The sequence below is a fragment of the Akebia trifoliata genome, chromosome 2, assembly GCF_017979445.1.
Source record: "Akebia trifoliata isolate Shusen 1 chromosome 2, ASM1797944v1, whole genome shotgun sequence".
Classification (NCBI taxonomy): domain Eukaryota; kingdom Viridiplantae; phylum Streptophyta; class Magnoliopsida; order Ranunculales; family Lardizabalaceae; genus Akebia; species Akebia trifoliata.
The window spans coordinates 19,743,768-19,759,488 of NC_141376.1; the positions used below are offsets into that span (position 1 = coordinate 19,743,768).

Here is a 15,721-nt window from a genome sequence, read left to right on the forward strand (position 1 = left end):
AAACTTCATGAAGTATAAGGTTGGGTGAGTCGTCAGAACTCCAATGGTGATTTTTTGTAATAAAAATGCAACAGTTAGGTCTGCCGGCTAATTCTCAAGTCATCCTTACTGCAAACCAATTTGCCAATTCATCATCATTCCCATAAAACCCTCTTACCAAGAATATAATTCAATGTGTTCACAACTCCTGAAAAATCTTCGAAAAAAAAATCATTACTTCTTGGAATGAAGCTCAGACAATTTTTAGAATATACAAAAGAAAAGGTGGACGACTTTACACTTCAAAAAATAAAAATAAAAACATGGTCATATCTCTTAATATAGGGAGAAGTTCTTTCCAAGAAAAAAAGAAAGGAAAGAAGGAAAAAACCGAGGATCCATAACAAACAACTGAATCTCGTTATAATTGTAGAGATGGCAATACATATTGCATTGCCATGTAACTTAGAAAAGCTCAGTTCTACAATTCCTCAGGACTCATTTTCATTTTTTTCTTCTAAAGATGTTGATTCACTAGCACCTATAGCCTCACCTGTACAACAAACTTTTACAGCCCTGACATTTCCTCCACCATCATCCATCTCTAATCTTCTACATTGTTGAAATCTGAAGGCGACCGACCACCTCTGCAAACTTAATGAACATTTTTACATTTCATCTCTGAAGCATAATCTTTCACAGCTACAAAACTGAACCTCAAAAGAAAATACTACTTACAAGCAAGAGAACCAATCGACCAACACATTGGGATGGACTGGTCAATTTGTGTACAAATTATGTACGTGGAAATATATTGACTACTCACTCATTCACATGCTCTCGTTCGAGATTCTGTTGGTCCAGCTGATCTCGATTTCAAGTGTTCGAGAAGAACCATCTTTGTTGTTGTCGTGGTTGAGGCTGAAAAGCCCACTGTATGCTCCTTCGGTTACAACTTTATCTATTTGGATGGTTACTCTCCCAAGAGTTGACTGCAACACCCACATCACATTTAACATTGTAAGAACAGAACCCTCCCTCCACGTTGGGGGTTGGAGCAAGAAACTACAGAAGGTAATTCAGACACACATCCAACTAGATTTGGTGAATATTTGAGATACCACACTGGGCATTTCCAAACTGTTGACATAACCCATTTTGAATGGTAGATACCACCCTCTTCAACCTCTTACCAAAAAGCCTGGATTTCCCCCAAAATAGAATTCCATTGTCTTCCATCTATTTGAAATCCTTGATTTTTCTCCCAAAAACTCGAAGTTTTCACCAAAAAAATCCATCATCTTCATAAAACTCTCCATTTTTTTCAACATGGTTATCTATCTATGTTAAAAACTTCATATTTGTTTTTCTCATTGATTTAGAAGATGAAGCATTAGATAAAATTGAGTAATTAACCAAATTGTGCAGAGAACAAGTGAGGATCATATCACCAAAACCCAAGTTTTCGATGAAGGATTTTTGGGAAAGAAGTTGAAAATGAGTGTGTTTTGGCCATACGTTTAATCACTTCGACTACAGCCAAAAGAGGAGGGGGAATGTCATCAATGGGAAAATGCATAGGGGTATCTCAAATATTCACCAAAACCTGGAGGGTAAGTCTAAATTATCCACTAAAAACATCTACAAGGAGATCTACATACCTTTCCAAATGTATTTTTGCTTTTGCAGAGGATGTGAAGTTTTTGCCCCTTTGGAGGTACATCAAATGCCCATGTGAACCCTTCTTTCCATTCCGGACATGTGTTGTGGCTCACTACCTAATAAAGATAAAAAAAAAAATATCAAACCTAACCAAAATGCTTAGAAGATTTAGATTAACTAGAATAGTGGAGCCCCTCATAACTATAACTTAAGCTTTTCTTATAGAATAGAAAAGAAACAAAGAAAATGGTATTTTAGAAATACCCCCCTGTTAAATTGGTGATATTAGGTTCACTGTCTTGCAAAATGCAAGATTAGGTTGATGATTTAATAGTGAATTTTTAATTTTTTCCAGAATGCTCTTCAAATACTTAAATTACTAAATCAAAATTTGGAAAAAAAATTAAAATTTCACTGTTAAATCATCAAGAAAAAACATTAGTCAAGGGGGTAAATGTAATATCACCAATTTAACAGCGGGGTGTTTCTAAAATACCCTAAAGAAAAGTACCTTGGTCTGCCGTGAAGGACCATTTCCTATTGTCAACCGACAGAAGGCATTCGTGCTCCCCATTGTTTGCTTCAAGTTGTTACCACGTTTAATAGTGACAGTCAAACACCCTGGTAAGCAATGTAACAGGCTGTCTGCTCTATCATGAAAACTAGGTGGACAGGTTTTCATTAGCATTTGAAGCTGAGGAATGGCTTCGGCAGCAATCATGGCTTGAGCTTTAGCAATATCTATGGGCATGGTTGACCATGAATGTTTTAGTAAGCATAAGGTATCCAATACCGATTCCTGAGCAGCATCAGTTCCAGATTTGAGTGCTCCAATCAAAGGTGGAATGCACAATGTAGCTGCTTCAGAAATATGAAGCTTAGAGAAATTGGAGAATATCACATTTATGGTTCTCAAGACCTCTTCATTCATTTTTGCTGCGGACCACAACCCTTTCTCCAGTGCAGCTGCATGACAAGACAATGCCAGAAACTTAATTAATACACTTATGCACAAAAGATGGACAAAATGTATAGTTGTTGTAGAGGGTAAAATTGGTATTTCATCAGGATCCTACATGTGTTCTGATGAAAGCATGAGCTGGAAGGTAGAGAAGCGACTGTGAAAAGTAAGAGGTACTCGGAACAGTTCAATGATTCAGTCCTGCCCGTATGAAGGGCAGGACAATGATAGAAGTCTGCCCGCAGAGCAGACCAGTATATTCAAGCAATCCCATGCCTCACGCTTCAAGCTTCGAGATCCTGGGAGAAATCCCAAGGATCCAGGGACACATGAAGGAAGATTCCAATTTGGTTTAGGATCCCTTTGATCCTAGGATTTACCATGATCAAATACTGAATGAAGGGGAACCCTAATTCCGAAGTGATCCTATATATTCGAGGGAGGACCAAAAGCTAAGGGATCTTTTTGGCCCCCTATCGATTTGAGATAATGTCTGTTAATCCTTTCTGCAACTCTAACTTGTTCGTCAGAGGATTATTGGCAGGTATCACACTGGTGCCATTATGGAGGAGTGAGGAGCACTATTTCGGAGCAGCAGAGCAGAGTAACTTGAGGTGAGACTCGAATTTGCCTCTACAGTTTTCACCACTGAAAAAGAACTTAGTAGGACTCAACCTCATAATGGTGGTTTAAGAATTATTATAATATGAGGGTTGTCTTGGTAGTAGACATTTTAAGGACATGAATATGGTTCTCTTGGATAAATGATAGAGGTTTGGCAAGGAAAGGGACAGCTTAAGGAGATGGGGTGATTGGTGGATGATTTGGAAGCCTGAATGATGGACGGAATGGGAGTATTGCTCCTTCTTATGGAGTACAAGTGTAGAAAGGGATCTCAAGGAACTAGCGATTATATAATGCAAGTTGTCATTCTAAAGTGGGCTCATGTGATTTGGTGTGTTTTTTGGGAAGATCATAGGTATGGTAATTTTCTATTTCGCATGAAGTACCCTTCAATTGATGCTATGTGTAAAAACAATATAGCTCTTCTACAGAAAAACGATAAAAAAACGATAAAAAAACAAAAAAACAAAAACAGAGCTCTAGTGAAAGATTGTTTAAGGCTTTAATTTTGACAGAAGTTCTTGGAATTTGGATCTTAAGGAGAAATCTAAATGACTAGGAATTGGAAAGTGTAGCTAATCACATTGGAAAGTCCAAAACTTGGAGACTATTTTTGCTTTGAAGGCAGAGAAGAGAGATCGTAACAGGATGACAAGATTCAACAAAATCCTAACAGTGGGCCATATCATTAGTGGAAGATGTTCTATGACCAACAAGTGTCTTTTATTTAAGTCCAATGGGGAATTAATAAATCCCTTGCTTCTCCATTGCAATATCTAAAGAAGAGGGTCGGAAGGACGTTTAGAAAACGTTGGATTACCCCAAATCTATGATTGAGATATGCATAAGGTAGCATATTGAGGAATTTTCATCAAGGGGAAGTGTGTTGGGAAATGCTCCCTTTTTTTCAATGTGTTGGGTGTTTTGGAAGGAAAGGAATAATCATATTGTTGCAAGCAATGAAAACTTGATAGTGTTATGTATAAAGGACTCAATTCTTTTGGAGTTTCATTATCATGAGAACTAAGGGATTCAATATGAGAACTTCGTATTAAGATGGGAGGAATTGGTATTTGGTTTACTCTAATATTCTCGTCTTTAAATATCTACAGCAAAGTTCTTGGCTTTGGCCTCTTCTGACAAAAATGCTTCTATTGATATTAAAATGAGATGGGCACCCTAAAAAGTGTGCATATTTCTTTTCTAAAAGAAGGCACATTATTGGATACAAGTTACTGCACATTGTAAAATTGAAGGAAAATGTATCATGTAAGAGTTGATCAGTTGAAGAACTCGGTTAGTGACAGAAGGATTCAACAAAACTAATGGAATTATCCAAACTTGAAATATTTTCCCTGATTGCCAAAACAAACCATCTAAAGGTTCACTGAAGTTACAACTTACAAGTGGCTGGTTTCAATGCGTGGTTGTAAAGCAAAAGGCAGGAACTAAATCTACAATAGAACAATGGGTGGAACTTTTAGTATCAATAAAAGGTTTTTTATTTTCTTGGTGTAAAGATTTTGTGGAGTTCAAAGGTGTATTCTTTGATGACTTCATGGAGGTGGGACTGGGTTTGTAGATTGTAATAGGTGTTTTGGGTTTTGTTTCTTTGATCATCTTGTACTTCTTTTCGGTCATCTCGACCAAGCTTAATATTAATTGCATTTACCTAAAAAAAAGAACAATGAGTTACCTGTGAGAGACCTGATGAGCTCATTTGATACGTACTCTTGAAGCGTGTGATTGGAGAACAAGAATTTAATAAGCAATGCTGCCTGCCCAGCAACTTCAGAATTTATAGACAGTAGTAGTTCCTGAATTACGAGTATGCCACCTGCTTCTGCTACAGCTCTCCTATTAGTCCTACTGTGCATAACCAAGTTCTGCAAAGCACATATTGCAACCATTTTCATGTCTTCAGTTGGCTGGTCCTCAAGCAAGCTTACAAGTGCACGGCACGCAGATACAGAATCCCTGGCCCTAGCAAGTCCCTCATGTTGGAAGAGGTCACCAAGTGCAAGAGCTGCAAGAAGCCTTCCAGGCTGTGATCTTGTTTGAGGATCCAATAAATATTGTGATAGCGGAGCTATAGCATACTTGGAAACCTTCATTTCTCGTACCCTCACATGGTTAAATAAAGCCTCAAGTAGTCTTCCAGATGCTTCTTCACATTGATGGGATCTTAGAAGGTCTAACAGTGCATCTATTGCACCAGCCTCAGCCATGAGTTCAGCACTGGAAGCATCGCTCCTCTCTTGAACAATCAACGCATTTAGAGCTACCGTAATAGTACTCTCCGATGTTGAGTGTAGCATTCGCACAAGGACCACTAATGGAACTTTGAAATAGTACTCTGCATTGAAACGCAATACATTTGAGAGAACCAATGAAGCTGATTCCCACAATGCATGATGCGGTTGAGGATCGTCCTGAATAATAACCTTAGAGAGCTCAAAAATACCCCCAGCATCAGCAACTGCCTTTGGCCAACTCGTAGATATACTCTCCAACGCCTTTATCGCTGTCTGTTGTAAGTTGAGGATTCCAATTCCAGCGAGCTGTACAAGAGGTACGACTGCATTTTGTGTCGTAATATCTTGCTGGAAATGCTCTTGTGCTAGAAGATGTGACAACAATTCGGTACCAAGTTGCTGAATAGCTTGAGAAGGGGACTCTAAAAACGAAATCAGAGGTTCGATGACTTGGCTAGGAGTGAGTTTCAGCGTTGCAAGGCTCTGTGGCTTCTCGAGAATATTTACAAGTGCTTGCAAGGCACTGTGTTGTCCCCATAAACTAAAATCTGGATGGAGTAAAGCCAAGAAAAGAGGTTCTACCATTCTTGCAGCAGCAGAGCTTCTTGCAATCCCGCTACTATTCGTTAAGATTCGAAACAACTCAGCAATCGAGGAGCATAAGGAGCCCGGTGCATCGGGGAGTAACTCAAGACAAATATCGATAATCCCAGCTTTGACCATATCGAGCTTCAATTGAGTACGATCTTTCCCCAACTTTATTAGAGTGCTAATGCTAGCCTCCGTAAGTTGATGGTTCGACCCAGAAACCAATCCAACAAGAAGATCAACAATATCGTATGCTGCTGCGAGTTCCACTTGTTGTTCATCATCCAACAGCCTGTCAAAAGCACATGCACCGGATTCTACTGCCAAAATTGTATCTGACTGCATTAGAGATATTAGGGGTTGTATACATTCGGAGGCCATTTCCATTGCTCGCACCTTTGAGTTACCAAAGAGAAAGAAACAAAGTTGAGCAGCATTTCTCTTCAGTTCCAATGACAAAGTGGATGACAATATTTTATAAAGGCTTTCAAGTGGATTGCCTTCCACATCAGTTAATGATGATGCATTCGAAGCATTTCCAGAGATTAACTTGATAAGGGCAATGAGAGCTGCTTGTTGCTCTCTTTCTGATCCTGCACTAAGCATGTCGACTAATGGCTGAATGGCTTGCCTTGCTAACTCAGAATCTCTGATGTTTTCAGCATCAAAAAGTTCGTGGAGAGCCCTAGCAGCATTGAACCTAGCATTTCTTGATCCCAAACGCAAGACAGCTATGAGTTGATTCAAGGAACTAAGTGTTGCTTCATGGCGAAGCAAATCAGGATTGCTAAATAAGATTCTCAATAATTCAGCTATAGTGGTCTCAGTTGAGTCTTGAGGACTCAAAGATAGGTATTTGGTTAAAGCATCCAGAGCTCCAGCTTCTGCCATAGCAAGTTTGTTCACATCATTTCCATCTGCAATGTGGGTCAAAAGGCGAACGGCAATTGGAGGGGCACCTGGCCTATCTGGAATTGGTCTCAAAAGGTCCACTAAAAGAGGTATAGACTTGCGTGCAGTAGAGCCGACTTTTATATCTTCAATTTCAAATAACTGCTCCAGAACAACTTGATCGGGGTTTCGTACCAACGAAAATTCTTCAGATAAGGCAACAAGATTTGGCATATCGGATTCTATATAACCGATTAGAGTAATTAGCCCTGCAACTGCACCAGAATTCGCAATTGCAAGATGTATTCCCTTATTTCCACGACAAACAAGACTAGCCATTGCTTGTGCAGCATTGTAGCGGTCAATAACTTCATCAGATCTGAGCAAAAGAGCAAGTGAAGGTATGATACGCATCGTGGCAGGTGATAGAACAACATTAGCATCTTGGAATAGAATAGCTAAAAGCAGGGAACTAATCCATATACCCTCTGTATCCTCAAATTCCGCCTGTCAACATAAATCCGACAAATAACTATTAGAAAACAAAATCACAAATTGCTATTGATCTTCATTTGTGACTGACAAAAGTATGCAAAGGTATGATACAGTTCGACACCATTGTTGAACGAAGTTGAAAATAATTGCAGGACTAGGAGTGCATCAAAATGTTTACTAATGTTCATGCATATAGTTAAATGTTTGAAGAAGTATGAATCTAGCCTTGACTTCGTATATAAATGTGTGCATGTATATATTTGAACATTAAAATCTCAGTGACTTGCTCTGATTGCATTAAATCTTTGAATTCTCATGATTAAGACCAACTTACTCAATAAAATGAACAAAAAATGTTATAACCTAGTGTTGCAGAAATGCCAAAGGTAATTGCCAGAATGGTATTTTCATGGTCTAATCAGCCTGTAGGGATCACGTGGATAGCATTTTAGATAATCCAACTGTACAATGAATTGTCCATGCCTAGAAGTCCATTTGGGATCTAGTAATTAAGCATGTAGGGAAAAAATTTGGAATATGGAAACCAAGATATATATAGAAGAGAGGAAAAGTGATTTTGATCAAAAGCACCCCATCTGGTATCCCAATCTACTTCCTCTCCTTGTTTGCTATGCTAAAAAGTATTGAAATATGGTATGGTCTGGGATTTTTTATGGAATTACAAGTATGGAAATAGGAAATTTCACTCAGTTAAGTGGAACTACACATTTAGCATACTAACTTTTTTGTTATTATAATAAACTTATCACTTATAAATGAAAATAGAATATTGTGAAACTTCAGACCAAGAACAAGTTTTTACTGGCATGCACAACATAAAAGGTAATGTATAAAAGATGTGCTCTAATGATAAGCAAGGCCAAGGAGGAAACCAGATCAAAGTCATACCTGTGGATTGGTGGTGTAACTGGCAAGCTTATCAGAAAGAGCCTCTACTCCACCAGCTTCCATGACAGTGAGTCTGTTCTTTGCATGAAACGAAGAAATTATTGACAACAACCACAAGGCAACTGTCCCCCCCAAAACAGTGGCTGGATCAGGAACCTCAAAGTCATCACCTTCTTGGAATATTGTCCTTTCTGAGTACCCTCTAGGGGTTCTTACTTCAATTTCGACCGATGAACAGCTAGAATTCCGTTTCATCATATCTACCAGAGCATAAATGAGGGGCTTTAAAAATCCCGATGCGTCAAGTGCATCCATGGACTGCTGTTTGTGCTCTTTTGAAGCACAAATGAGTAGTGCAGCCCCACCAACTCTCACTTCCAAACTAGGTGCACTCATTATTCTATTAGCTAACGAAGCAATGCACCTTGGTTTTCCAACCAACAAATCACCTAGTACAACAGGTTGATCGCTACATAACCTAGACAGTATTTCAATTGCCTTGTCTTGTGCTGGAGGAATTCCTTCAGCTAAGCATCGGATTAATGGTTCTAAACTTGAGGGAACTTCAGCAAGGGCGGACCATGGAGGATATGTGAAGTTAACACTCTGTTTTGTCCTAGCCAACAGTGCAATAACTTCTAGGGCTTCAGTAGAATCAGTCCCATCCATGTCCATTGAAGATAAGGAATCAGCGAGTGCAAGAACCGTGAAACGACACTGAGCATTTCCGGTAAGCACGTCCCCAACTGAAAAATTGTTCAATAAATGGTGAAGAGCACGTGAGGCATTTTTCTTACCTTCCATCGTCCCTTCACCCAATACTCTTGTCAAAGCCGAGACAATGTCTTCCGCTAGAGCTTCTGCAGCTATTTGAGGATCGCAAAGAAGATTTGCTAATGCAGCCACTGCAGTCTCTGCAGCATCAATGGAAGATGTTTTTGCTAACTTAATTAGTGGCTTGACATCCCCTTCAGCAATGTAAGACTTCTTGTTTATAGCCATGTTATTAGCCTTGGAGTTAGTTGGACGAGACAGTGCACCCAAGGCCCGAGCCGACTGTGTAGCAATAACTTGAGTTTTGCTAGTCAGAAGCTTCATACAAGGAAGAACAATTTCATCTGTTGCAAGGCTATCACAAATATCTTGTCTAGTACTGAATATATCAGCTAGGACAGAAGCGGCATATTCTTGAGTTTCCTCATTCGAGGAGTTGAGAACCTGTACAAGTGATTTGAGGCCTTTATTGGCGGGAGTTCCCTTCTGTACAAGGTCTTTTTGGGATGCTATAGTAAGTACATGACCCAGCACTCTAATGATATGGGCCTTTGAGCTCGGAACATCTCCCAAGAGCAAAGCCAACAATTGATTAATAGTGGAAGAGTCAGCTGACTGAACAAGCTTCGTAAGTGCCATTGCAGAAGCTTCTTGTCCTTTCGGCCCACCACTTTTTAGAAGCCAAAGGAAAGCTGGAACTGCTCCGGCGCTTTCAACACATGCACGGATATCTTCACTATGACAACATAAATTCCAAAGCACGTGTGCTGCGTCTTCCCTTGCTTTTTGAGACCCCATCTCTAATAACTGCACTAGAGGAGGAATACCGCCCGCAGCAGTAATAGCCCACTTACTGTCATCAACTTGGTCAGTCAAAATTGCCAACAACTCAACAGCATACTCCTGATGTTGCTCACTAGCTAAACCCAACAAAGATATCAACAACTGAATACCCTCTCTTCTCCCAAGTGCCTCCCAAATACCAACACCATCATCACAACATAAGCTTGTTAATGAGATTATCAGATATTCCTGCACATCAGCAGAAGCCATAGTTATCAGCCCAATGAGAACCCTCTTTGCATCTGCATGACTTAGCCATCTCGAGAGGTAGTTATTGCCATATAGGCTTGCCAGAGCCTCGAGAACACGTTCCTGAACTAGCTTATTATCTCGAGGCTTTAAAAGCATTAATAGAATATCTTCTATTTGTGTTGTCGCATCAAATGGTTCTTCTTCAAAAACCATCAATGAGTAAGCAAGGGCTCCGATTATATCGGCAACGGGGGCAGCCAAACGGGGTGATTGGGATAATTCTCCGAGATAAAGAATTAGAGCCGACATTCCACTGCAAATGTTTGCTAGAGCACGTATAGCATGACCTTGTAGGGCCTGACCACATTCACCGCCCTGCATACACTCTTTTGAAGGAGCTACAACTGCCCCAATGAGTATGGGTATGCCATCTACATCCACTATTGCTTTCTTAGCACTTGCTGACTTTGATGAAAGAGCTTCCAAAGCATCGGCAGCACTGGCACGAACCGAAGTATCGTTTTCCCGACCAACTAAACGAAGCAAAGCTTTGACAGCTCCGGAATCTATAACTTTGGGAATGCTATCACTAAAAGCCAACATCAACCGTGCCAAGAGAGATGCTGCGTTAGATTGAGCTGCAACATTATCTGAAGAAAGAAGCCCAACAATAATATCTACTCCTCCCGCCTCGAGTGTGGCCCTCCAATATCCATTTTTGTCACCACAAAGGTTCCTCAAAGCCCCCGTCACGAAACCCTCCACCACTTTATCTTGCTTGATCTTTGGATTCAATTGATCCCACAGAGTGGGGACCACACCTTCAGTAACGAATATTTTCATACCCACGTGATCTTCTGATAGCCCACCAGATGAAACTTCAAATATTGCTTCTGCGGCAGCTTTTCTTGCCTCTGACGACGATTCAGACTTGAGAAGTGAGAGTAATGGGGGTATGCAGCCACCCAAAAGTACCTTTAACCGTAAATCTTCTTCTTTGCAGAGAACGCTGAGAGTTGCTGCAACATTGACTTTTGCAATGGGTGTTCCAGCTCTGAGGACAGATATAAAGAGTGGCATTGCTTGGGTGTGGGAGCCAATAAGTGTCCTTGCATCCTTTCTTGCTCTTGCAATTCCAAGCAAACGTGCTGTAATAAGCTCCTTCTCATGTGGTGAGGACATGTTGGCATGTAACTGCTCAACAAAATGAGCGACTGTAGCCATCGTAGTTTCTGGATCATCCATTCCTGCTGCTTCATTTGATTCCCTGTCAAGTAAACATAGAGACTCATAATAATCAGAAAATTTTAATATTTGACACCATAAAAGCAAGAAAAAAAAAAAAAAAAAATTTTCATTATGATAACCCAGTTGGAAAATCTTTGGAAATTTCAGGATGCATGGAAGATGTTTCAAATAAACATATTTTAATCCTCAAAACAAAACCAAATGGGGCATCAGCATTAGGCCTTCAATCGATAAAACACATAAATTTAGAACCAAAAAAAGAAAGAAAAAAAAAAAAAATACCTAAGCAGAGAAGAAGAAGATGAGGATAAGATGGATTGTCGAGGTTCAGGTGAGGGAGATTTAGACATTTGCACCAATTACCTACTCTCCGCAGCCCCCACCTGAGGAGATCAAACACAATAATAAGCAATTAATCATAAATATAAAAAAATGCAAATAATCCTAAAATCCCCATTTCTTCGAATTCGATCGACTATAGTTCCTCAATTGCTTCCAAATTCCAATAATCATAAAACCAAAAATCCAAAAAAAAAAAAAAGAAAAATCACAATTTCCTAAAACATAATCACAGCAGGATTTGAGATCCATCCCATCGCCGACACGCATAATCCAGTCTAACCATTTCCCACAAAGATGAAAAAACATACTACGACGAGATCAGAATTAGATCACACAAAAAAAAAAAAAAAAAAAAACATTAAAATTAAAATTAAGAAGAAAGAAGACATACTTGGGCTGGCAGAGAATGCAAATGCCAAAGAAATCCCTACTTTGAATTAACCCTCAATTCCTCCTCCTTCTCCTCCTTCTCTGCTCGAGAGAATCAAAAGGTCTTAATTCCTCTTCTGCATCTAAGAACAATAGTAGGGGAAATCGAAAAAGAACAGTAAGCCTAGACTCGTCTCCCTCCCTGATTCAAATCAAACAACAAGAAGAACAACAGCAGTAACAGAGCAAAACAACGTTAATGGTGGAGATCCAGATCTCTTCATAATTATTAACTGAATTCTTCTTCTGACATTAACAAGTACGGTGGAGATCAAATCAGATCAGATCATATTATATCATATCAGATGGAGAAGAGAATTCAGATTCTCTAACCGAACGCAACCCACAATTGGTCTCTTTCTCTGTGTGTGTGTGTGTGTGTCGGAGAAAACGGGCGTCAGGTTCGGTGCGAGTGTGGAAGAAAACTTAGAAAAGGAAATAAGCCAATTGGTCTGTACAGCCAAACAACCCAACCCGATTTCTCGGGGTTGGCGGGCCCACAATTTTTTCTTCCTTTTCTTTCAGTGATGCTGATGATCTCGTACTCCCCAAAGTTGGATTTAAACTTTCCTCACTTTCCATTACGTACCACGTGGCATTCAAATTGTTTTTTTATTCTACCTCACCGACACAATAATTTTTTTCCCCACCAACACAGCAAAATTCATCCATCAGGGTATCTAATAGCTATAAATCAGTGTAGAAGATAAATTTTGGTGTGCGAGTACTAATGGATCTAAAGAAAGTACCACTATGTGTTGTGCAAAAGAGACTGGGAGTAAGAATTTAACTTAACACCCTGGAGTAGAGAATCTTATCACTTTTTCTCCTTTTCTCTCCTCCTTTCCATCTACCATCATTTACTACCACATTTAGTATTATAATAATAATTTACTTTAAAGATTAGTAAAAACAAATGGGGTGGCATGTATGTCTGCACACCTAAGTATCCTTATCATATAAGGAAATGCTATATGTTCTTCACAAATACCTGCCAGCAATATTAGGCCACACTAATGTTGTCACTTGGTATATTTTTTGCCTATGAACTATAAAACTAAGGTGAGGTGGTCGAAGGAAGGTGACAACAATGAAAAAAAAAAATTCCATCATATTGCTTATTCTAACTAAAGAAGGAATTTCATTGAGAAAATTTTGGTGGAGGATTGATTGCTTGAGGATGAAGGGAATATTAGAAACTCCATTGTGGATTACTATCATAATCTTTGTTCGAAGGAGTGCGAAGAGAGGCCTTTGTTGGATAATTTTGATTTTGATAATATTTCCGAGAGTAGTAGGGATTGGCTTGAAAGAGTGATTGGAGAGGATGGGGTTCTTCAAGCAATCAACAACATGTTCAATGATAAGGTTCCAAGTCCCAATGGTTTTACAATGGATTTCTACAAAACTTATTGGGACGTGGTGAAGGAAGATTTGTGCAAGGTTATAAGTGATTTCTACGAGAAGGTTTTTTGGATCATGGTTCTAATTCAACTATCATTACTTTGATTCCTAAGAAAGAAAGGGCGGAGGAGTTAAGAAATTTCAGACCTATTAATCTAATTACGTTTGCCTATAAGATTTTATTGAAAATTCCTACCTTGAGATTAAAAGTAGTGATTCTAATCATTGGCATGGAGCAAGGGACTTTCATAAAAGGCAAACAATTTTGGATGGTATTTTGTTGGCCAATGAGTGCATAGACTCTAGGAAAGTGACGGACAGGGAGGGGTTATTTGTAAAATTGACATCAAAAGGCCAATGATCATGTTAATTGAACATTCCTTTGGTATCTTTTGTATCGTATGGATTTTGGAGAAAAATGGATTAATTGGATGAGAAAATGTATTTCTTCAGCTTTTTTCTCTATTTTGGTTAATGGGAGTCCAATTAACTACTTTATAACTCTAAAGGACTTAAACAAGGTGATATGCTATCCCCTTTTCTTTTTAATATGTTGGTCAAGGCTTTGGGTAGAATGTTCCATCAAGTCACCTCTTTGGAAGTGTTGTCTAATTTTGGTGTGGCTAATAATGGATCGCAAATCTTGCACCTTCAATTTGTAGACGACATGTTATTATTATTTTTAGATGCCAATACAAGTCAGGTTTGTTTCCTTTATTGATTTGAGGTGAGGTTTGGTTTTCTCATTAATTTGAGAAAGACTTTTGTGTTGTAGGCGATTTTCTTGATATTGAGATGTGGGCAGATTTTTTGAGTTGTCAAGTTAGATCCTTGCCTTATTCCTACTTGGGACTTCCTTTAAGAGCAACACACAAATCTTTGTCAATCTGGGAGGTGAAAGCGCCCTTGATCTGCGGGGGACGCGGATCCGCTTTTGACCTACTTCTCTTAAGGTTTATGATTTGATACGAAAATAGGGTGTGAGGACCCCTATTTATAGATTTTTTTTAAGGGTTGGTTTAAATAGAATTAGTGTTTAATTATAATTCTTTTAGTTAGAGTTATATTTTAATTAGAATTATTTTAGGTAGAGTTGTATTTTAATTAGAAATGTTTTAGGTAGACTTATATTTTAGTTAGAATTCTATTAAATAGAGTTATTATTTAATTAGAACTCTATTAGGATTTTGACTTTTGGTCTTATTTGATTGACTTTAAGATTTTGACTTTAGTTTTACTTGATTGACTTTAATATCTTAACTCTGGTCTTACTTGATTGACTTTAATTTTGACTTTAGTCTTACTTGATTGACTTTAATTTTTGGAGAACCCCCCTCTATTATATCTTTAATTCTTTGGATCCCCAAATGGAGGGATCTTTGAAGAGATATCTTGACAACCCTCAACAATTTTGCCTGAGAGTCTGATTGATCGATTTTTTTAGTTTAAAATTTTAAATTAAATTTTCTAATGTTTCACTTTAATTATTTAATATTTTATTTATTAATTTTAAAAATTTTAATTATGAAAATTGTGAAATTATCGTTTTGCCCCCGGAGAGGACTTTTCTCGTTTTAAGTCAATTTTTTATGTTCCAGAATGTTTTAGAATCGATTTTTCATAAGGAATTCAATGGAAACATTGATTTGTGTCATTTATGAAATTTTTTGTGCGAAATAGTTGTGAACTTTATGAGGGGGCATTTTCATAATTTTGTCAAATTCTGTGAAAATTGACGAAATAATTTATTTAGTTCTGATTTGTTGTTTTATGTGTTCGAAAGGATTTTCTTAAGCGTAATGTAGGCTCTAAGGATATTTTAAGGTTAGGGGTATTTTGATCATTTTTTAATGATTTTTATCGTAAAGCTTCTTTTTGTCTGCAAGATGATAATTTCTATGTTTCTAGGGTCATATTTTCTTAACGTAGCATGGTTTCTACAATTTTGTCAGTTCGAGATACCTCATCCGGATTTCTGAAACATATCTGGTAACAAAATAAAATGTTGGAATAATCATCCATCATTGGGAACCGTTGCGATCGGGTTGACGAGTTGATTAATCAGGTGAGTGCAAAAATGGGATGTCTACAGATGCCCCTATTTGACAGAGGGTTGAAGCAAACT

General features: G+C 38.4%; 1 protein-coding gene across 1 annotated transcript; it reads right to left on the bottom strand.

Moving 5' to 3' along the window:
• Positions 1-251: 251 nt before the first annotated feature.
• On the bottom strand, positions 252-12,635 carry LOC147409880 (CELLULOSE SYNTHASE INTERACTIVE 3). Its single transcript, XM_086431980.1, has 7 exons — positions 12,155-12,635; positions 11,704-11,804; positions 8,365-11,440; positions 4,923-7,467; positions 2,153-2,607; positions 1,641-1,757; positions 252-971 (listed from the first exon to the last, which is right to left on the bottom strand). The coding sequence occupies exons 2-7, from the start codon at positions 11,769-11,771 to the stop codon at positions 810-812; spliced, it is 6,423 nt and encodes a 2,140-aa protein (XP_086288106.1). The 5' UTR covers positions 11,772-11,804; positions 12,155-12,635; the 3' UTR covers positions 252-809.
• Positions 12,636-15,721: the final 3,086 nt, after the last annotated feature.

Bases quoted from the DNA above. Each gene is read 5' to 3' on its own strand.
- LOC147409880 (XM_086431980.1), bottom strand. From the start codon at position 11,771: ATGTCTAAATCTCCCTCACCTGAACCTCGACAATCCATCTTATCCTCA. The intron at 2,608-4,922 runs GTAACTCATTGT...CTTGTCATGCAG, and splicing joins GCTCATCAGGTCTCTCACAG to CTGCACTGGAGAAAGGGTTG. The intron at 1,758-2,152 runs GTACTTTTCTTT...TATCTTTATTAG, and splicing joins GTCCTTCACGGCAGACCAAG to GTAGTGAGCCACAACACATG.